We start from the raw sequence: 24,616 nt of genomic DNA on the forward strand, positions 1-24,616 counted from the left end.
TCAATATTCAGAAGTATACCTTGTGAATACCACCATGAATATTCAAAATATTATGCACTTACAGGTTCTAAAGCAAATATATAGCATTCTAATCAGAAGATGAAATCTATATATTTGCAGTGCCTATAATTAGATTAAGGCTGCAATCCTATGGTCTCTGGGAGGGAATCTCAGAGGACATAGGATGTTTTTGATCCCCCTTTCTGAGGCTGGAGAGAAAGGTCTGACCCTGGGGAAAGGGTTCTGACTAAAGAACACCTCTCAGCCATTGCGGACCCTGGATTCTGTTTTCTCCCTTGCCCTACTGATTTTGGTAAAGGTAAAGGGACCCCTGACCGTTAGGTCCAGTTGCGGACGACTCTAGGGTCGCAGCGCTCATCTCGCTTTACTGGGCAAGGAAGCCAGTGTACAGCTTCAGGGTCATGTGGCCAGCATGACTAAGCCACTTCTGTCGAACCAGAGCAGCGCACGGAAATGCCGTTTATCTTCCGGAGCACCAAAATGGACATACAGGGAATGGAACAGGAGAAGGCCTGGAACTTAAGAACAGTATAAGGCCTTCTCTGTAGTGGCACCTGGCTGTGGAATCTCTCCCCCCCCCCCCGAGAGGCATTACTTTCAAACACAATAAAGTTATTCTAAAGTCCAACATTTCATCATCACCATGGTTTATTTGCATACTGCTTTTCCGTGGTAAACCATGCTCAAAGTGGCTCCCAACATCACAAAAAAATCACGAAAGGAAACATACGATTTCAAGAGAACGCACTGCTAATTACAGACATGAAAATTTACAAATACGAAGAGGCTAATCAAAAAATCCCAACAAGAGATGTGTATACAAGATCCTAATTTAAATAGTAGCGCAAATAAAAGCATTTAAAACATTAATAATCTTAATTGTTCCGTATTCAGCAATTAAAAAAACAAACACAAGGTTTGTCATCCTTTCCTATACGATCAACTACAAATAAGTTAGTTTGACGGAAAATGAGTCGCCCTACGCTGCAGAAGCTGGCCTCTAACATGATACAATTGGGCTAGTGACCTGGAAGGCTAACAGCCTTTAAATGTAGGCTGCAGTAATTGAGACAGTCAGGGATTCAGTATTGACTTTCGTGAGATCAGCAGCCTTACCTAACTGTGGTATCTATATAAACATGAATGCAAACTGTATCTGACTTAAAACAAAGCAATTTCTGCTGGCAGAGAAGTGGCCTGCCTGCCCTTCCCCAAGGCTGAATTTCTCACTCTCCTAGAACACAGCCAGCCTTGATTCTTCACCTCCCTGAGCCAGATGGGTAAATACAGCCTTAGGCTTCCCTATCCGTAAGTGGACAGCTCAATGGAGACGTCTAAATGCACAGCTGTGGTCGAATCTATCAGATGAAATGAGGACTTTTGCAAAATGGTGGAAATACAAAACATGAAGAAAATAATATTTATAGGTATGCATAATCCCCCTCACATAGGCAAAGAATAAAGTGTTCAACAGAGGGCAAATAAACAAATTGTATATATGACTAAAATGTTTGCAGGTTTTTTTCTTTTTCTTCCCTCCTCCTTTTTCCATAAATTTTTTTTAGGAGTTTTCATAAAACAATAAAAAAACCAAGCAAATATAAGTGAAAACAGAAAGAGAAAGAGAGATGGATAAACAAAATGCAGGAACCCTCCCAGCTCTTACCTGGGAGCTTCCCTTTCTTCTCCCAGCTTCCTACCCTGGGAGATCTTCCCTTCCCTGCCTCTCACACAGGGTTTTTCACCAACCATACATCAGCTTCATGTGTGTACCCTTCACTGACCCAGAGCAGAGGACACACACACAAAAGCAAACTAACCAAAAGAGGCAAGAGCAGAGCAAAAAAAAAGAAAGAAGGGGGGGAACTGGAAGATAAAAATAATAAAATAATAAAACACACGGTGAGCAGCATTATAATTACATGCAAATTTGAAAATAAAAATTACTTGCCTTATATTATTATTTATTTTTGTATTAATTATAATACAAATTACAGTGGTACCTCGGGTTACAAACGCTTCAGGTTACAGACTCCGCTAACCCAGAAATAGAACCTCGGGTTAAGAACTTTGCTTCAGGATGAGAACAGAAATCGTGCTCTAGCGGCGCAGCAGCAGCAGGAGGCCCCCTTAGCTAAAGTGGTACCTCAGGTTAAGAACAGTTTCAGATTAAGAACAGACCTCCGGAACGAATTAAGTTCTTAACCAGAGGTACCACTTTATAATTAAACCTAAGAAACTCATTGCAATGGATGCTGGATAAACAGGGCCGTCTTAAGCGCCCCTGGCGCCATGGTGCAACGGATCCCTCTGGCGCCCCCCCCGCCCCGTTTCCCAGCGCGGTGGGCGGGCGCAGCGCGGCTGCCACAGGCACTGCTGCGCAGCGGGCGGGCGGGCAGGCAGGCACAGTGCGGCTGCCGTGGGCGCAGCTGTGCGGCGGACTGGCCGGCCAGTGGGCCGGCGCCGTGGTGCCCTGGCCGTAGGGATAAAAATGAAGGAGAAGAAGAAGAAGAAGAAGAAGAAGAAGAAGAAGAAGAAGAAGAAGAAGAAGAAGAAGAAGAAGAAGAAGAAGAAGAAGAGGAGGAAGAAGAAGAAGAAGAAGAAGAAGAAGAAGAAGAAGAAGAAGAAGAAGAAGAAGAAGAAGAAGAAGAAGAAGAAGAAGAAGAAGAAGAAGAAGAAGAGCAGGAGGAGGAGGAGGAGGAGGAGGAGTTTGGATTTGATATCCCGCTTTATCACTACCCAAAGGAGTCTCAAAGTGGCTAACAATCTCCTTTTCCCCTCCTCCCCCACAACGAACACTCTGTGAGGTGAGTGGGACTGAGAGACTTCAAAGAATTGTGACTAGCCCAAGGTCACCCAGCAGCTGCATGTGGAGGAGCAGAGACGCGAACCTGGTTCCCCAGATTACGAGTCTACCGCTCTTAACCACACCACCACACTGGATACCCTTGCAAAGGGGAGCTCAAGTACAAAGAATAACCTCCAACATTAGTCATACTCAAAGTAGACCCACTGATTTTAATGGATCTATGTTGAGTGCTACCCAACCTTTCTGTTGCTGCTGGGAGGTGTTGCTTTGAATTACAGTTTTTTAATGCTTTATATTACTCAGGGCTTTTTTTCCAGGGGTACTCAAAGGTACGCAGTACTGCCACCTCTTTTTGTTGTTGTTGTTAAAAAGTGTGACACTGTAACAACTTCATGGTGAGTACTGGCACCAATTTTTCTAGAAAATAAGTACTGATCCTACCTATATTTCTTCTTTCAGAGTTCCAAGATGGATTCCAGCCAGGCAAAAACATCAAGGAGAGTGTGAAGCAAGACTGATGTGGGATGGGTAGAGATGGGGTGCCTGTGGAGGAGCTATGGCCTGGGTAGAGATACAAGGCCCACAGAGAAAAACTTGGAGATATTGGTCCCCAAGCCTAAGGCCGCCACCCTTGTTCTAGCTGAAGTTCATTTAGATCTTGGGGTGATTCTGTCCACCCATCTTTCCAATGGATAAGGACTTACTAGTTCCAATCAACTCTTCTTTGAACCTTCCTGAGGACAGATATATTTCTGGATCTTTGGTTATTTTTCAGACCTTCCACCCGGCTTGTTCTCCAGTTGACACCTGGCTTGATCTTGTTTTGCACTTTGTTCCTGGATACTTGTCCGACAGCTTTGGATTTCCGGCTCCTGGCTCACCTCAGACTGCTGCCTGTGACTCAGCCCTGATACCAGAACACAGAAGAGGTGTGGATCATCCTCTCTTCCGTCTCCCTACCCACATAATTTAGATGAGGAGGAATACAAGGAGATGAGCCCATGTATCTTCCTGGGCTCCAGCAAGGAATTGCTGCAGGAAGTTGGGCAAATGCATATGAGTGTATTTCTTTCTCTTTCTAGTAAACGGCACACTTCTGACCTCCTTCCCCTCTCTCCCAACCAGCAGTCCTGTATAGAAAACTGCAAGCTCTTTCCACTCTCCTGCTGAGATTTTACTCTTTGGCCAAACACTCTCCCATCAAGCCACAATTAAAAGGGACTGCTGGATAAATGGCTTGAACTGAAAATTATTGCAAAGAATCTTCCATTTGCAGCTTTGTGCAAGAATGTGGTTTCCCAGCCAGAAATATTTCCTTTGTTGAACAAACCCACGTCTGTTATTGCCTGTATCTAACTGCAAACCGAACTGGCGTTCAGTGCCGTGAACTGCATAAAAACTGATGAAAGATCTAGACTTAGCAGTAAGTGACAAGCTCTCCGGTGATGGAGACCATTAACAGTGTGACAGTGACAAAATGAAAACAACTGCCTGCAACATTGGTTCTGAATTTATTGGGGTATTGATGTAGACTTTCTTTTTTTAAAAAATGGACTCCTAACTTATTTGGTAGATCTTGATGTGGTGTATACTATACATACTATATATCAAGAAGCAGGAAATACCATGTTGTTTGTCGGTAAAAAGTACTAGACTTCTGGATGTGTAAAACTGCAATGCTCCTTCTTTTAGGTCTTAGAAGAACGGTAGTTTTAAAAAAATGCAGACAAGTATCTTTGATGGTATTTATGTCCATGGTTGCTCAGTGTGCTAGGCCAATGTGTTACAGTGAGGGCCAAAGCTGCAAGATGCCTCAAACCACCCAGAATAGCACTCTGAGAAGGTTTATAGCAGGCTTCCTCAAACCTCCGCCCTCCAGATGTTTTTTGGCCTACAATTCCCATGATCCTTAGCTAGCCGAACCAGTGGTCAGGGATGCTGGGAATTGTAGTCTCAAAACATCTGGATAGCCAAGGTTGAGGAAGCCTGCTTTATAGTGTCAGAGAAGTATTGGTTTCTTTGCTGCCATTAGCACTATGGAGTAGGCTGTGTAATAAGCTCTAGTCTAACCTCTTCTTAGTCAAATTCATCCTATGTTGTCTAACCAATGTGTTCTAGTATCCCAACCAGTTAAGAGATCCTTGCAAGAAAAATGTGTTGAATTAGGGGCAGCTACAGAGGAGACCCCGAAGGGGTACAGCTTAGGAAATTATTCCAAGAGTTAAGCCAAGCATGTTGCAATATGTAGTAGCAGATACAACAACAGGGATTGAAAGCTGTAATATAACAGTTAAGGTGGAAAGAAAATATGAATAACGAGTTTGGAAGACAGGCAGCAGGAGACTGGCTGGGTCAGAAGACTAGAGGCAAGAGGGTGCAGCAAGGTTGCTCAATTCTCAGGAAGGCCCAGGGCTGACCTGGAACCAATCATAGCACTCAGGCTGGGAGGCCTCTTCAGATAATATGGTCTCTGCTTGAAAGTGGCTCAGCAGGAAAGAGCCCTTAACTTACAAAGTCAAGGTTATGAGTTCAAAGCCGGTCATTGTTGACAGTGGGTGGGCAGGGAAAGAGTTGAGGTAACCACAGGTTGGGAAAACAGAGTGCATCAAACTTTGAACTTCTATTCGGTAACCAATGGAATCTCTACAGATTGACTTTCTGACTTTGAGGCCCTTAGCTTAAAAGAAAAATAAATTGAAACCAAGAATCTCAGAAGTCTGCTTACATTCCTGTTCCTGTATCTACACTGCACAGATCACAGCTGTGCAAATTTCCGAACACCTTGCCCCAATACAATTGCAATAAACCACTTTCAGCCCTTACGATCCCAAGGTTTTGCTACAGATGTCTATTAGCTGTTCATTATTCTTCTTTTTTTGGGAATTCTCATTTGCTCCTTGTTCCATGACTTCCAGAGGCCCAAGAGTTAAGGATGCAAAGTTCACGGGTTTGCACTTTTAACACAGGGGAAAACAAGGATTCAACTGCCACATTATCACAGCAGATAACATACATTCTGGTCATATTTATCTGCCCAATCCCAAATCTGGCATGCACCAGTACAATCAAATGTCTGACAAACAAGAACAACAAAATTTGTTCTTTTGACATGTACAAGGAACTTAACAATGGCAATTTGTTTGTTTCCTGTTATAGGCAAGTTCTCAAATGTTCCTGCAAGTGAGTCCCATGCCTCATGAAAAAGTAACATGTTCCACACTCATATGTTCCTTTTCAACCAACACATTTAAGTTGAAGATACTGAGGTCTGATACTGACATGATCTTAGGTGTTAGCTTTTCCAATCTCCAAATACTCAGTAGAATTATGGGATTTGCATCCCATCCACCCCCCACCCCCCAGGGATAAAAGCCTAATAACGCTCCAGTGCAAATTCCAGACAAACGTTTCCAAATTGGAAAGCAGAGCATCCTCATCTCTATGTGTGCCTCTGACAGGATATTTGTTTATAAATGCTGTTCCCAGCCCCAGCTCAAAAAAGTCATGCTAGAAATAAAGCTAAGGTCCCTAAGAAAATCTAGTAAAGCTAAGGTCCCTAAATCCATGCGAGTGAAGCTAAGGTCCATAAAAATGTATTTGCACAAGCCCCCATCCCCCCCAAAAAACACCCAGTGAGTTGTGTGCACCTAAAATATCTACATTGGTATTTTCACTTTTGGAAAGAATGATTACTTTTAGAAAAAGAGTGAGGGAGCCTGAATCTAATCCTTGTCCATCTCCCACGATAGGTGGACTTGGATCTAGTCCCCAGTTCCCTAAGTGGAATGCACCATTAGAAACACTTTGTGCTCCAGTTCCCGATTTAGTGTTGGGACCTATACATTCAGCAACTCTCTCTCTCTATGCTGAGATTCAATCTTGGAAAGCATACACATAACACCTTTTTGTGGACATGGTTCCCAATCCGGCTGAGAGTGTGTATCATCTTCACTGGATCATGGGGGAAAGTGGCAATCAGAACAATAAGGTGCTAAAGGACCAACTTCCAGAATTTCTGTCTTTTTAGATATTTTCCTCAATAACTTCACAAAGACACGTGTGTTGTGTATTTCTGCTTGTATACAGCCGTGCATGCATAAGTACACACACCCAAGGGTTAAATGTTATAGAAGAACTGAAAGTGTGTGCTTTTAATAGTTCTTGTAGCATTTTTTTGTAAAAAAAAGGGGGGAAACTGCATTACATTTTATACTCGCCCTCAGGTAACTGTTCATTTGGATAAAAGCTCTTATTTCTAACGGATTCCAGCCCTTAAAGAGCTCCAGGGTAAAAACTCAAAATATATTTACCCCTTAAAATTTGACAATTGTATTTTAAAAGACAAACGGTATGCTTATTACACTTTTACACAGGGAGAAAAGCCATTATTTTAACTGATGGAGCTATACGCGAAAAAACCCTGATGGCTGTAAAAGGCACCAAACAAACTAAGACAGCACTGAGGTGTGCAGTCAGAACATGGATTATTTTGTTGAAATATCTAACATGATACTAAGACCAGAGGCAAATTTTAGATATGGAGCTTAGGTCTGGGTTTGCTGTTCTGAATAATAAGAAACATATATAATACGCTGCACAATCAGGAAAGAAAGGCTTTATGGCTACATGGTGCTTTCAGTGCAATAGTTTTATGCACAAACAATGTTTATTGAAATAGTGTTACTTAAATGTAAAACATTGCTCCCACCCCGCATCCCCACCATTTGCAAAACTATCAGCATATTTTGGAAAACAAAATGAAATTAGATAAAAGAAGGCTCACCTCCTAGAACATTTTTTAAATTGAATGGGATTCCTTCATTGTACATTTTACATACTGGAAAGTTTTTGTTTCCAAAGCCCAGGGTCTCATTTTTGACCTCTTTTTGAAGGTCATGTTCACATACATTCTTAAACTTCCCCCTCAGTTTTTAATTTGAGTTTTCAATCTGATAACACACGGCAGTCTAACAAGACACACACACACTGCAGTCGCCAAACAAGTTGGTTGATTCCTTTCCATCATTTAGTAGGGTCACTGCTATTGGCGTGAGAAGTAACCATGCAAATCGAGAGACCTGTGAGTAACACTGAAGATTGTTAGTGCTATGACATGTGCCCCAGTCACTTGGAAGTTGCTTTCAAGTGCCATTCAAGCAGTAGTAATATATTAATTGGGATGTAGTTTCTAATGATGCAGTCATACAAGCCACTGTCCCAGCAAATAAGCAGTCCAAACAGCAAGGACTGGTATAATGGCACACTCTCACAACCCATCTAGTAAATGAAACTTGGGGGGGGGGCAGTGTAGATTACCATTTATGAACCTAAGAACTGTTGATAAAACAGTGCCCTAAGGATCAATTTGGATTGGAAGTGGGCCAGCAATTATGAGTACCACTGGAGAATAAAAAAGAAAAAGAAAAATCCCCAATAGTTCTAAGTGGCAGCTTGGGCATGACCTATACTGGCCCTTTGGGAAGAGAATTTTAATTTTCTTTTTTGAACTCTGACTAACATAGTATCTAAAAATTAAAGAAAGAGAAAGCTGATTGCCAAAAGTGAATGATCTTTTGCTTCCTGGTGTTCTCCCACACCAATATAAACTTTATTGGGTGTTGATCAGATTGCAATCATGGTCCCTTCCAACTCTATACAGCTCTATGATTCTAGTATCTATCCATGACAAAAACTACACTGAGGTTGCAATCCTATTTCCCACTTCCCTGGGAGTAAATTTCACTGAATTCAATGGAACTTACTTCTTAGTATACATGTATCAGATTTATCTACAAAGGATTAAATCTAACCAACTCATACTCAGAGCAGACCCACTGATTTAATTTAAAGTTGATTTAAATTAGGGTGGGTCGAGTATGATATAGCTGGATACAACCCAGTGTTCCTTGAGTGGCAGTTCATATAGATGTCCACATGTATTCTGGAGGCCTCCCATACCAATATAATCTCCACTAGCTTAGACAGGGGCACTGTTTGGGAGTAAGAGAGTGGGGATACCAACAGGTGCCCTACCATCTCTTGAAAACCCAGCACCAATTTTATTTCATGAGATGGGCAATGTATTGGGGTTAAACTTGGCTCATTTGCCTCACACACAAGTCCTATTCACTTGTTGCCCCCCCTCCATTACTAGTTGCCCCCTCCTGCAGGTATCCGCCCCTGCAGCCCATGTGCTTGGCTCTTTGATGTAGACAGACCTTCAGTCAGCAATACACTGGGGACCTACTGGGCTCTTCCCAAACTCTCCCTCTTGCATGATAATTAAATGGGAGAAAAAAATGAATGATTCTAGAACTACAATAAGGCTGCAGCAGAAGCCACTCTCCAGGTGTCACGGCTATAGGTTCAAGAAGCAGGTTCAAGAATTCAAAGCAGTTCTCAGATAATGAGAAAGTAAGAAACTTGACTGGAAAAAAGTAAAACAATTAATAACATAACCAAAGAGCCTACCTGAAAATTATTCAGGAAGACATCAATATGATCATAAACATTCACTTTTGCATTAATAAGCTTTGCTTGTGATTAAAATGTTGGCAGATGGTAGCTTTTCAGTTAAAAAGTGACAAGTTGTTTTAAAAAAAATCCTGTGTAACCCCCTACACATTTCCCTTGAAAAGTTTTGTTATTCTGCTTGTTTTGTATGTATATGTGATATATATATGGCACAACTTTAAACATTTCACAATTAAGCATGTCACAATTACTCAAAATTAAGTGGGGGCAGAGGACCAGCCCCTGACTGGCATTCAGAGTAAATCAATTGAAGGAAGCCAAACAGATAAAGAGACTGATCAAAATGGGACTGTCAATGTAAACAGTCTGCCCATAGGTCCCTCTACTTCCTAATATTTTAGACATGGACAATCTCACTTGACATAGGAAGGCTGTAAGTGGAGCGAGGGCTGCACAGCTAGGTTACGTGTAGATCACAATAAATTACCACTTGGTAAATGGTTTTCCATATTCACTCAAAATGCTCGGCCGATCTTTTAAGTTTTGCGTGTCGAGGTCCCCAAGCCACCCTCAAATAAAACACAATTCACACAGGATTTTTGTTTGAGGTTTTTGGCATAATTTTTTTGGCCACAACTTTATTGATTACAGAATGTGAGTGGTTGCTTAGGCATTGCTTCGCGACTATCTGTTCCCACCTAGAGGTAGGTAGGAACAGAACTGACATCCACAGCCTGCGAAAGTCAACAAGGGAAACATTTTGGGGAGAGAATAGAGTTGGGTGCCAGGCCCTCACCTCTCCCCAAATGCTCCCAGGGGCTCTTGTGTGGCCCTAGCCCTTGCCAGGGGTTCGGACAAGAGCATGGCGAGCCCCTGGATTCCTTTAACGGAATACCCTTGCAGCAGCAGCATTGGAGGGGCAGGCACAGCCAACCATACCCCCTCCACCAACCAAATTTAACCAATGCCTAACCGCAACTTTACAAGTTGTGACAATTTTGCTACACAGTAGGCAAAAAACCAAATGACACCGGCCAATCAGCCAAACGGAAAAATTCCTACCAGGCCCCTGCCCCAAAGCATAGCAAGGTCAACACGAACAGCCCTAAATATAGGGAGGGTGGGAGGGTGGGAGGGTGATCTGATGCATGCAGCGAAAAGAGGCAGCTCAACGCTGCACACAGGGAATAAATAGCCCCTTGGCCATGAATCATAAATTGCAACATCAAATTCTCCCCAGCGACCAAGGAGTGCCCAATAAGATTCGTAGCCATCCAAACTAACCCGCCCAGCAACAGAGGGATGTCTTTTTTGCCCCCACTGCAACACGTGCTCTCCATGAAGAGAACACGCTTTGTCATAACAGCCAAGGGTGACTTCTCCAGATTTCATTTCTCAGCATAATTCATTCTGGATGGAGAAATATTAGTTAATAATATTGCCTTATTAAGTTCTAGAGCCAGTGTCCACCAATTCCTATTAGCATCAAATTATATAAACACACGGAGACGACTGCAAACTGATGAGATCCTTCTGTTACATGGCAGACCAGGACTCTGAACATAATGACACCAACAACCATGTGAAAAATGTATATATCACTTGCTGATTAACAAAAGCAGTAATAGTATTCTGATCATGCTACTCAGAGCACTTGTAGATTTATAGTCATCACTAATGCATAAAGGTTTTGCTGATTTTTCAAAAAACCTGCCCTAATAAGAAAATAAAAGCTTTGTGGTTTTCTTTTCCAGCACATCTGCTTCCTCCATTTTAGGTTTTTAGAGAATCGGAAGAATTGTTTTGTTTTATTCAAATGCATTATGTGTGCCTTGTTTCATATATATTGGTATTTACATTGCTAGCACTATAGTATAATGAAATTGCATGTTATGATTCAGTATTTCTACATTTATGATTTTTAATTAGTATAGTTTATCCTCTTAAAAGTGTCTTGTATTTATTTTATTTCTATATTATTCATAGGTTCAGCTTATTTTCAGATAATCAGGACACATGGCTCTATATTAAAAGAAACTGCAGTATCTATTTTTCATCATTACCCTAACCCATAACACTCCTTCTGTTTGCAAAAAGCCTTGGCATTAGCTATGGATGTTCATCATCCATTCTAGCTCATTCATGAGACCCAACTAAAATGTAGGAGTTCCCTTTGGAATAAGGACTTTGTACACCGCAATTTCTCTACCACAATCTGAAAATCCCCCATTCTTCCGCTGACAAATTATTAACCAATTAATTTCAGCTAGTCTTAATTGCCCAGTGTCACTAATTGCAAAAAAAAACCAGCTCCTGCTTTCATTCCTTCCTTCCTCCTCTTATGTCCTTTGTTTGCAGACAGGTGCCATGATGAAGCAGGAGGGGGGAAAGACTGGTAAAATTACTTCTCTGATTGCTTCATTTCTATTGCATGGAAGGAAAAATCAGGAAGACCCCACAGCGGAACTCTTTGAACTCTGCAAGGATAAAAAGCTCTTGCACTAGATGGGAACAACTTACATTGACTTTTTTGTGCATGGGAGAGGACAGCAGAAATATAGAGGTGCCCCCTGCATGTGTCATATGCATGAATAGAATTCCATGCATAGAAAGGGATGTGGAACTGTTGCTGGCCCTGCCCCAATGTCACAACCATCCTTGCCCCCCCCCCCCATGCACAGAGCAGAGGCATGAGATTGGTAGCAGCAGAGAAAAACACATGGCATTATGACACGAGTAAGGCTACTTTCAGAAGCAACCCCAAAATTGAGAGCAGAGTGCAATTTAGTTTTTTATCAATTGCTACCAATGCCCTCCTTTGACACCCTCATCATTAGTAGCAGCACTAGAATATTAATATTAACAGCATATGCTTAATTCTCTCACTGAAATCAATGGGACTTTCAATTGCTTAATTTTGGCTGGATTACCAGCGACGTACATTCCTATTGAACCTGCACCTACCTATATAAAACTCTCTGAATTATTTTCTCTCTGATCAGATACCAATAGCAACAGCAGGGCCATCACCTCCTCATTATGCTGTATTGGTTAAGCGTAGATTTAGTTGGTGTTTATGAAGGTTACATTACACATAAGTACATGACAGATTTGCTAACTTTGAATCAGTTTTTAAGCTTCTAGTACTTTCTGTTAAAATGTAGGTTATTTGACAAATTGGAATTCAGTTATCTCAGGTCAATGTAACTGTACGTTAAACTAATGAAGTCTATGGCTATGAGTTATGTCTGATTAGCTTAATACGGCAAGCGCTGGACAGCTTGGGCTGCTGACCTTGAAGGAGCTGAGATAACATTGCAATGCGTTGGAGGATGTGGTTGTGATGTAGAAAAAAAATTTACATAATAGTTTGTCATACATACTCCTACAAAATAGGATTGTTTCGAAGTCGAGCAAAGCAAAACCCATATTCAATCACCTCAGGCAGAACAATTTCCCCCCTCTGAAAAGTTGTTCCAGACTGGCAGCTTAGATGCAATAAGAAGAAGCAGAGAAAAACTAAGGAAAAGCCAGAGAGAAAATAAAATATATTTAAAGGGCTTTATTTTAAATGTTTAAAAATGGTCTTATTCCACATGGTCAAAATGCACAGCAAATACTTCAACGTAGCATAAAATCAAACTTAGATTCACACGACTCAGCTCTTGGAGCTGGTTGCTTACGTCCACTGGGGAAGTTTGGGTCTGAAAAAACCAATCACACCAAATGCTGTCAATCTATTGAAACTGTTCTTATCCCTTAGATGTGGAAATTATCTGGAGAATAAACAAATCCAAGTGTGAGGAAAGACAATTGAGAAAGAGTCCGTCCTTACATATTTAATTTTTTTGCTCCCTATTAGGGGCTTAGAAAAGCCAAATAAATTCAGGGTTGAAAACCATGACTATTTATTAGCTTGCTCGGTGACTAGGTTCCCAATGAACAAGAAACAATTTCCCAGCTTGCTAAAAGGCTTCCTGTGCTACTTACAAGACTGCCCAAAGCCAGTGTTGTGTTGCAGAGAGAATGCTAGTTTTGAACTGAGAAGACCTGGCTAATCGTTGGGCTTTATGGAAGTCATTCATTTGAAGCCTAGCCCACCTCACAGCATTCTGTCAGAATAAAACAAGCTGTTGTGATGCCCTGAACTTCTTGTTGAAAGAGTGATAGGCGAGTGGTCCCTGTGCCCAGGAGACAGGTCCATTGCCTATTCTGGACAGGGTTGCACTTCCTCTGGACAAGCAGTTACGCAGTCCGGGGGTGCTCTTTGATCCATGTCTGTCACTAGGCAGACTACACGTACAGCCAGTGTTCAAAGAACCAAGCAGTTAGCTGCCTTGGGCATGCAGAACTTTTGGTGTGTGTTTCTGGAAAGCAACTCATCTACCTTTTCAAGAGTACACTGTGATATGAGCATGAGACTTGACTGCAGAGTTTTGTTTTGTTTTTACATCCCACACCAATGGGCATCCTTGAAAGTAGCTTTTTGGATCTCACCCCATGTGTACATAATTGTATGCAGACCTATGTCTTTACGGCATGGTGGCACCGGTTTGATCATGGCACATGACCACTCACAAGGGCATCTGTTCACTCACATCACTGTCTGTAGAACACAGTTGGCTCTGACCAACTGGAAATGCCTGGGATTTAAAGTGGAAACGTTCTCATGTATCTAAGGCACCTTCCTTGGGTGATCTCAGTTCTACAGAAAGGTTGCGGAACTGTATATGAGTAAATACGTAAATTCAAGATCTGGAGTTACGAAGGTATCCATAGCTCGCCTTACCTGTAGTCCATGCTGGCTGGCACAGTTTGCATGAAGTAGAGTGCTGCAGTCCTTGCTCTCCAATGCCATTTCTTTGCAGGGAGAGTAAATAGGACACAGTCTTCTATTTCTTCTTGTAGGAGATCCACTAGCTGCCTGTGTGAACCTCCATAAAAAGCTTCAATCAGCAAAACACTCATTCTCCTATATGTTTCCAAAGTTGCCCAGGATCCTACAAAAAAATAAAAACCATATTAATAAAGCCTACATTATAATTATTTCATTTAAAAATGTGTCATATAGGATCATGATAAAAGCAGAACCACATTACAAGAGCTCAGCCAGTGAGCTCAATTTTAAAGGGATTCAATCTTTTTGTTTCATTAATAAGTTTAACTTAAAAAAGACTAATTAAAATTGCAAGCATGGAAAAAGGAGAGTATCTATTAATCAAAGTCACATTCCATTAAAATTTAGGTTACAATTAACAGTTCAGTCATACAGGCATGTGCTTGAAAATGTTTAGGCTTTTAACTTAGCAGATTATTTTAAAATATATATTTATTTTAATGTTGGTGTTAGCTGTTTCTACAAAATATCGCACATTTGTTTTCTAATACAGATTGCCCTGTGACTGATGGTACATAAAAAACTGGAAGACATTTCAAGCACAGTTCAACCAAAATAATCTTTCATACTAAAGGCAATATGGAAAGATGACTAAAAGAAATCTGACTAGGGGCAGCCCAAGGAAACCCAGTCTGAGTCTTCAACCCCAAGGACATCTACACTTAAAGCTACAGAAGGCTGGGAGCAGAACTAAGTGACATTTTCAGCCCCTAGAGGAGATGCAAAATACATTATTACATCAAACTAGCTGGAACAGAACAATATTGTACACTTTAAGAAGGTTGTTCACACTCTCAGCCACAGGGCAGCTGACATACAAAACCAAGGCAGAAACAAACAAACAAACACAACACAACATCCCCCCCAAAAAAGAGAGAGCAGAATAGTCTAAAAAGGCTCAAAAGCTAGAGAAGACGTTTGTATGCTGCTAAGTGGCAAAAAATGATTGTGTGTGTATTTTGCTTATGATCCTCATGTAGTCCATGCACATACCCTTGTTGTTTTAATTCAGAATTATCCTCTCCTTTTCCAAAGAGGAGGACATGCTGCCCTGTGCAGAATGAGTATATGACGCATCACTGACTATTTTCAGGTAGTAAATCATACCTTAATCTGATTGACAAGAAGCTAAGAGAGCCAACTCCCATCAGCCCCAGCCAGCGTAACCAGTGGTCAAGGATCATGGGAGTTGCAGTCCAACAACATCTAGAGCGGAACAGGTTCCCTACCAAACACTAAAGAAAATTATGATGCCGATGGTGATGTTGAATTAGATTTGGAGAGACCTAGATACAGATCCCAATTGTGCCATGAAGCCTGATAGGTAGTCTTGGGCCACTCACTCTCCACCTAACCTTTCTCAAAGAGTTGTTGTGAGGATAAAGCAGGGAAAGAATGGTGTATGCCACCTTGACCTCCCTAGAGGAAATGCAGGATATAAATATAGCAGGGTACAGGACAAGTGGCAAAATGTCCTAGGCCAGCCTTGACCCCGATACACGCTTTTTGAACAGCAGATCACTACACTGTGCCACGCCACATCACAAGCTGATTTAGAAAGTTTTCTCAGTTTCTGTTCTTACATGCAGGCTGTTGTTTCAGAACAGGACATTAAGGATTAGATCAGGGGTCAGCAATCTTTTTCAGCAGGGGGCCGGTCCACTGTCCCTCAGACCTTGTGGGGGGGCCAGACTATATTTTGAAAGAAAAAAATGAACCAATTCCTATGCCCCACAAATAACCCAGAGGTGCATTTTAAATAAAAGGACACATTCTACTCATGTAAAAACATCAGGCAGGCCCCACAAATAACCCAGAGATGCATTTTAAATAAAAGGACACATTCTACTCATGTAAAAACATGCTGATTCCCGGACCGTCCGCGGGCCGGATTTAGAAGGTGATTGGGCCGCATCCGGCCCCTGGGCCTTAGTTTGGAGTCCCCTGGATTAGATCCACATTTCTTTCAATCCCAGACACAACTAACAGCAGAACTGGATAGAAATACATTTTCTCACCCCACCAGCATACATTTTCTCACCCCACCAGCAAGCCACACCCATTCTCAGGAGCAATTAAAACTTGTACCAATTAATATTGTAGATTATTATTATTATTATTACTATTATTATTAGTTGTAGTAGTAGTATTAATCCACACATTTTAACTAGTTATGTGACATATTTTTATTAGCAACAAGGGGGGCAGGATGAAAGTATGTAAATCATGCCAGCCCTGCGTTTCTAGTTTTCCTACAACCTCATAGGGTATCATGTATTATTCTTGTTTTGCTTCGGTGTTGTTGTTTTAAAAATGCTATTTCCCTTGACCTAGCCAAGTTAAGGTAAATATACACCACGTACTCCTAGGAGATCTTGAAAAGCCACCGATGATAAATGGCCTGAGAACATTTACCCTATCAGATGGAATGCAAAGCTCAATTAGGTATAAATCATTTCAGGTATTTTAGCCATTTCAAAGGAAACAACAAATATTAGAACAACATTGCTGCTTTCTCATTACAGTACTTCCTCTCTCAAGGGTGTCTCTTTGGAATCAGTAATTCTCCGTGATGTACTAATGGCTTGGTTCCATTCTCAGGAGTGCATCACTGTGCGGCTTGAAAAATTCACTGTTCTGCATTACATCATAGTCACACACACCCCAGCCCCCAAGAAGGTACATTGCTAAGAACCTTGATATTCAAATACAGGTCAGCTCCTCAGTGAATAGGAGACAGGCAGCAGCATTTTGTTCTTTGAAAACTTTTCCACCTTTTGTTCCAATACTTAAACAGTGTATCTGCTTCTGATCATGGACACTATTTCCAACATCAAAAATAAAAATAAAATAGGCAAAGGACAAAAAAATGTTGGCGAAGGCTTATTCCAGACCAGTATATATATATTTTTAAGCTAAAGTCAAAGTACACAACACTTTTGAGACAGAACCAAATAAAAGCAAGCTAGGTTCTACACCAGAACAATTATATATTGTTTATCACTTGGGTCACTCCTGGTAAGTGGGAAATGCAACTCAGAAATGGAATTAAAAAATAAATCATAAATGCTGCACATAAAAGTCTCCTGATAAAATCAACACAATGCCTGCCTTATACTGCTCTGAACATGCAGATTTTCAGTAAGCTTGGAAACAGTTTTTGCTAGCGCTGGAGGTAGTAAAAAGAAAATGACAAAATATAAATATTAGGTATAGATGAGCTGTGTAGAGGGAGGGACCAGGAAAGAATACATAAAGGACACTTCATAGGTCACTAATGGCTCATTTTTTTGAGCCATCAGGTGTCCTTGATTTCTTTCTCTTTTGAGGAACCAAAGATTTTCAAATGTCAAATATGACTGGCAACCTCACAGATGTCTAGAATGCACATGGTATCCCAGTATTTGCAAACTAGAGCTTGGGTTCAAGAGGCATTTTCACTTACAGATTCAGAATTCTGGGATGGGAGACAACATGAGCCTGAGACTCGTGCTGGCTCAGGCACCTAACGCTAAGCTCTATTTTAGTATTCCATCTATATCTTGTCCAAAACATTGCATTCATACATATCACTCTAAATTTCTACTCTTCTCTGAAACTTACAAAAAAATATTAAATAGCAAAAGGTTTCATCTTTCACAGATCACATGAGCTAGGCAAGTAATAATAAATTGCAGTTGTTGGTTTGTTTGTCTTTTTAAAAAAAGAATACATACAAAATCAAGAAACCTCATTCAATTTGCTGAGGGTTTATTAAAGAAAATGCACTTACTCTTTCATATGTACATTAATAAATGTGGTTTCACAGATGTCAACCTAGCTCAAATCACAGAGCCATAGTTAGCCCCCCTATGGTGACCTAATGGGCAGTGTAAGTTACATATTGTATTTAGAAGTCCTTCCAACAAAACATTTTAGCAATCATGAAAAATACAGGGTGCAACAGTTAATATATTCCATAGGTAGATAATTTCTTTGGTTATAGGAAACAAAAGTATTGAGTTTCAGGAATGGTTCCAGTGATGGTTAAAGGCCCACACAAGGGAAATTTGCTCAACAAAAGGTACAAAACATAACATCTCTCTCTGCCACAAACCTTTCGTTGATATGACATACACATTGCACTACTTAGAGGAACAAACATATCTAAACACAAACAAACAAACAGTGTATGTGTACATACAGCCAAATCAAAATTAAATAAGTATTACCATGTTACTTGCTTTCTTTTTTGCCACCTCTTCTCTTCACTAAGTTTTAAATACAGAACCACGGGGAAGGAAACCCCACCAAAATGTTTACTAAAATAATTTCAGTTACCAACCATGCTTGTTATTTCTCCTGGAAACCCCTGCTAATAAACGCTACAACTGCATTTTAACAAATGTGGTAAAATATGACTAATAAAAGTATAATGAGCATATACTTTGAACAGCTATATACATGTTCAAAGGTGACTATAGTGGCATAGGTACAGTAAATTGGGGGTGGGGGAGATCACACTGTTTTGACAAAATGATAAAGTTTCTTTCTGGGCAAGTTATGTACAAATTACAGCCAACAGCAAACTTTTACCAGTCTTTCTAAACAAGTTCCAGTTATTATATATATTTTCCCACGCACTGACACAATGTAAGTAACATTTAAACTGCAATTTAGTTTAAAAAGCAATTCAGCTTACATGAAAGATAACTGTTCGAGTTCATTACCTTAGGCTTCACAATTTGAGGAAATTATCTAGAGTGACCATCATGTTCTTCTGTGAGGGATTGAAGAAGAACTGGGGAAAAGCCAATGCTCAGTGGTATATGTTTTGCATGCAAAACAGCCCAAATTTGCTTCCTGACACCTCCAGGTAGTACTGAGAAAAACACCGTCTGAACCCCTGAAAAGCAAACAAACAAGGGGACTGCGGTCCTCCAGATGTTATTGGACTACAACTCCCAGAATGCAGCAGCAATCTTCAGATCGGTCAGTAGCCATCTTGTTTGAAAGTGAAACAACACAGCAGGAATCGGGGGGGGGGGGGGAATGCTGAAACCCAACACTTCATTTGGACTCTTTCTTGCTTGTGTAAAAAAGGTAAAGGGATCCCTGACCGTTAGGTCCAGTAAACCATGGATAAGCATTATGCGCACACCAAATCTACCAGGAAAAGCAAACAAAAAACAAAAAACTTACAGATACATACATTTCTGAAGTAGTTTTCTCAACTAAGATGACTTACAATGTGTCTTAGCATAGTAGAATAAAGAAACATGTGATGTGCCAAAACAAGTGCACTTGTCTGCTTCTCTGGGTCAGTTTTTGCTTGAAAATTTTTATTTTTTAAAAAAGTGCTTGCTGCATGGGGCATTTCCCCCTTATTTAGTTAACACATTAACTGGAGGAAATGTACCCAAGTGGCAAAAATCAAGACATATTGGGTGGTTAATATTGTTTTTTTTTTTTGCCGCTGGCACCCCCCACCCCCCGCAAGAAAGAAAACTGTAAATGGTTAAGTGACTGAAATTTGGGGACAGCGTATACTACTGTGCAGCTCACACTCAATTAGGAGGATTGCATTGTTGGTCTGCTTCTGTGTTGTTTCTGCAATGAAAAGGGTAGATTTCACCCCATTTTTCATAGGAAGGTATTTGACAGACACAGTTTCTCCAGGGGCAGAATTTGCAGTGGGGTGGAGCCACAGAGCTCCCCTCCCAATGCCAAAGTTGTTGCTGCTTTCCTACACAAGGCTGGGATGAGGTGGCAGCAGGGGCAGGTCTTTAAGTGGAACCAGTGGATTGGCAGCAAGTTTTGCCTTGTGCCAGCCACACGGCCACAGTCTCACTCCTGTACAGCTTCATAATGTATACATAGTACTATGGAAAGCACACAATGAAGCCAAATTAAAATGGTTCACATGAACATACTGTATGCAGACTGTCTGCAAACTTTTTCAGCAGGAGGTCGGTCCACTGTCCCTCAGACCTTGTGCGGGGGGGGGGGGGGGACGACTATATTTTTTGGGAGGAAATGAACAAATTCCTATGCCCCACAAATATACCAGAGATGCATTTTAACTAAAAGCACACATTCTACTCATGTAAAAACACCAGGCAGGCCCCACAAATAACCCAGAGATGCATTTTAAATAAAAGGACACTTTCTACTCATGTAAAATCATGCTGATTCCCGGACCGTCCGTGGGCCAGATTGAGACGGTGAATGGGCCAGATCCGGCCATGGGCCTTAGTTTGCCTACACATGGTATAAAAAGGAACCATTTCTATCGACACACACACACACAGACACACACACACAGACAGTATACACCACACTTGAACTGCAACATCAGGAAATTGAAAGTTATAATATAAAAATGTCCCAGTGACCATTAATCTACAGACACCTTATAGCACAAGGCATAATGACTCCTACTGGAGTTTTACATATTTAAAAAGTAACATGCTATAAAATCTGTGTATTACACTATGCATGAAACAGAAGAGATGGCGATATAAATCCTTAAAGAAAAGTTGTTAATGTGCGTGCAGAGTAGCTACATTTTAAACCTCCATATCTCAGCTGCTTTAATTTTTTGAACTATGCAAAGACACTAATGGCCTTTATAATTTCATGCCATAAATTAAACTTGTTTTCAAATTATGGGAAAGCAAAAAAAATGGTTTCAAGCCAAAGTATCTCTCTCTCTCTCTCTCTCTCTCTCTCCCCCTCCCCACCTCTCTCTGGGTAGACATATGTATACATACTCTGTATATTATATACAACATTTAAAAAAATTAGCACTAGTTTTCCCATTGACACTTTTCGATGCTGGATTCAGAATGCCCCAAAACAGAAATGCACTTTCTTTCTGTAGAAGGACTTGAGTTCTAGTAGAAGCTGCCATGGAGAGAGGCTGTTTTCTTCAATTTCCCTTCCTACAGTTCCCTCCAGGGCAATTCCACTAATGAAAACTCTGGATCCAACTGGTAAAATCCCCAACCTACTGTAAGTCGGCTATGCACTTAGTTCAGTGATTTAGCTCAAACACCAGGGGTGAGAGAGGGAACATCCAGAAGGAAAAGGTAGGTACTACCATACTCCCTCATCAGACCCGCATGTAGCTATTCCAGCAAGGACCACAGCAGCCGCCATTTCCATACAAATAGTCAAGAGAACTAGGAAAAAGTCTCCAGCATATTGATTATGGGTCAGAGGTGTCCCAGATGCACATTGACAATTTTCCAAGTAGTTGTACAGATAAGCCTTAAACATACCTTCCAAGTTGCTGTCAGAGAAATAAGGGACCGGGCCGGAAATAGCAGACCAGAAGTAGCGCTGCCGCCATTTTGGAACTGGGCGGAGCATACTCAGAAGTGACTTTTGATGCTGCTTTGCCCAGTTCCAAGATGGCCGCCGTGCCAGAAGTCGCACTGCAGCCATTTTGGAACTGGGCAGAGCAGCATCAAAAGTCGCTTCTGAGCATGCTCCGCCCAGTTCCAAAATGGCCACCGCGCCAGAATAAACCGGGAAAAAACAAAAAAATCCGTTTTTTCCCCAGCTAGGAACAGCTGGGAAAACAGGGATTTCCCGGGGAAAACAGGAGACTTGGCAGCTATGGCCTTAAATGTCAGCTCTGTTGACAAGTTCAGCCCAAGGCAAGTAGCCATCACAGAAAAGCAAAAACAAGGCTCAAAGAATTGCAAGAGCAATCTTTGTGTTGAAGCAGCCATGCTCAGCAAACAAAAACAAGGCACATCCATGGCTGCCAGAACCCCTCTCTGTCTCAGGCTACATACACACCACATTTTATTCTAGAATCAATGGAGACTGAGTTCTTTTTTTACACAACACACACACAATCTAGATGTTGTTGTTTCTTCTCCTGAAAAGCACGTCTGAAGAAACTGATTTCATATCAAAAATAAAATATTTTTCTGCATTACCCCACAATATGTCCATTTGAGAACAAATGAAAACAGATGTAGGCAGTCCTGGCAATTGAGGGTTTATGCACACCTGCTCAAGATGTTGGGGGGAGGGCATATACTAAGATCTCAATCACCGCTTCCTCCTTCATCCACCTGAGGCATGTGCAGGGAGGAAAAGGCATGGATAGTCTAATCAAGGCGGAGGGTTTTGAAAACACATTAAGCATCCACACCTACCCTTGTTGTTGGCAGGAATTAGACTCAATTTACATTGATAGCAACATGTAGAGGAGAAGCATGAACAATTCTGGAATCAGGAAAGACTGCACTTTTGTACTACAAATAGGTTGGTGTGTAGGCAGTCCTAATTCACCAAAACCTTTAAGGTAGCTACCAAACTAAGGAATTTGAAGTAGTTAGACTATGTGGTACTGCAACCACTGACAAACCAGACAGTACAGTCATCCTAAATTAGCACAGCTTTAAACATGTGTAGTTCAGCATGTACAGCATCTATATCAAATACTTTGGATTCTAAATTCAAAGTCACCACCTTTAAAAATAAATAAAAAGAAAGATTCAGACGTCCTGCTTGATTTCAAAGCTTTGGAAACCACTTGTCAATAAACAGTATTATTAAAGTGGTATTTATGGTTCCACATGTGACTATAATGCTGATGAGATGTTTGCCCACATTTCATTCAGGTCATGCTTGCATCTCAAAGAATCTTGTTTTCAACTCTTAATAGTCCAAGATTATCAATTCCTATGACCTCAGTGGCTCACATTAGATTTAACTGGATGAAAGAGGTTAGATTAAAAATAGTGTTACATCTCCCATTACCACACCTATTAGTTCTATAACCACTCTGAGATATTTTAAACATGACAGGGGAAGATGTTATTAGCTACTTCCCTATTATAGAAAAAGAATCAGTCTGGTTTTAATAGCCTACTATTTGATAATCCCAGACATTTAGGCCTGGACATATGGAAAAACTGTGTCCTGTAGCATTTCCACTAGATCTTAAGTTCTAGCCAGCTCCAGTTAATATTTTGTTTGGTATGATCTAAGGCAGTCCTATTGAATTCAAGGGGACACATTAGTACATGCTTATAAGCAGTTATGTTTATATGAATGGGGTTTAAGTTTCTGCATAACCTTGTACACATTTACCTGTGTAAATGAACACAAGTAAGCATACATAGGATCATGAATGTTGGGTATCTTGCGTCTAATATCTAATAACTGCACATCAGACTTACCTTGAAAGACACAAATTTTATCTGGTTTTCAAAAATTCTATAGAAATTGGAATTGTACACTTAATTTTAAAATTCATCACTGAGATTGGCTTTTAAAGAAGGATCAAAGCGACCTATGCACCTAAATATCCAGAAGACCGATCCATTCCGGGGTGCCATTCGCACCCCGAAAATTCCGCAACCCAAGTGGCATTTTTGCACGTGCATGAAAGCACAATAGAGCACGTCTGCGCATGTGCGAAGCACACAGAACGCTTCTGTGCATGCGCGCAACCTGGAAGTAAACACTTCCGGGTCTGCCGGGTTCGTATCCTGGAAAAACGCAACCCACAGCGGACGCAGCATGAGGTATGACTGTATAAAGTTTTCAGAGCAAATATATATATATCAAGAGACTAGATTAGATTAGAAATCTATATTCAATTATATAACTAAAAATTCCAATATGACACTCTTTTAAATTCACAGGCTAGTTTCTACATTATAGTGTTTCCTGTTTAGGAGAAACTAAGATCTGAGCAATATCATCACTCAAATATTAGACAAAAGATGACACAAAGCCCTCTCTGTATACTTCTGGTCGTGTTAAAGAGAGAAGATTGAATCAATGATTTTGACAAGCTTTCAAAAGCAACCTAGATAGCATTGTGCTAATTATTCCTTGAACAAACCTTAAGCGTGGAGAAATTTATTAACAAAGATTGCTGGACACAAAGACTACGTATCAGAAACAATACTTTGCATTATAGGCTATTTCTTTTTATGTGCTGAGACCATTCTTCAGGAATCTAGCAAAAATATATACTTCTTATTTATAAACATGAAACTTACATAAACCAAAAACATTCTGATACCCTATTAAATTTGCAATTTACTTAATTTAATACATATATTAGAATCTTACAAATGAATATCTGCTATTTATTACTTATTTAAATAGTTCTATGTTCAAATATATGAATATATTTGAACATAGTTCTATGTTCAAATATATGAAAGGATGTCATATGGAGGAGGGAGAAAGATTGTTTTCTGCTGCTCCAGAGAAGCGGACACGGAGCAATGGATTCAAACTTCAAGAAAGAAGATTCCACCTAAACATTAGGAAGAACTTCCTGACAGTAAGAGCTGTTCGGCAGTGGAATTTGCTACCAAGGAGTGTGGTGGAGTCTCCTTCTCTGGATGTCTTTAAGCAGAGGCTTGACAGGCATATGTCAAGAATGCTTTGATGGT

The 24,616-nt window shown here is 40.7% G+C and overlaps 1 protein-coding gene across 10 annotated transcripts in view; it reads right to left on the reverse strand.

Moving 5' to 3' along the window:
- Window positions 1-24,616, reverse strand: part of GTDC1 (glycosyltransferase like domain containing 1) — a 340,919-nt gene that overhangs the window by 272,110 nt on the left and 44,193 nt on the right. For 9 of the 10 annotated variants that reach the window (XR_009558256.1, XR_009558255.1, XR_009558254.1 and 6 more), the window contains exon 2: window positions 14,094-14,304. Coding sequence is in view for 5 of the 10 variants with exons in the window: in XM_060279574.1 (XP_060135557.1) it covers window positions 14,094-14,272 (179 nt within the window). In the remaining 5 variants the exon portion in view is untranslated. Of the gene's footprint in view, window positions 1-14,093; window positions 14,305-24,616 lie in introns of those variants that run through there. The other variant, XM_060279581.1, reaches the window with a different exon arrangement.

This window comes from Zootoca vivipara, chromosome 1, assembly GCF_963506605.1.
Source record: "Zootoca vivipara chromosome 1, rZooViv1.1, whole genome shotgun sequence".
Lineage (NCBI taxonomy): Eukaryota > Metazoa > Chordata > Lepidosauria > Squamata > Lacertidae > Zootoca > Zootoca vivipara.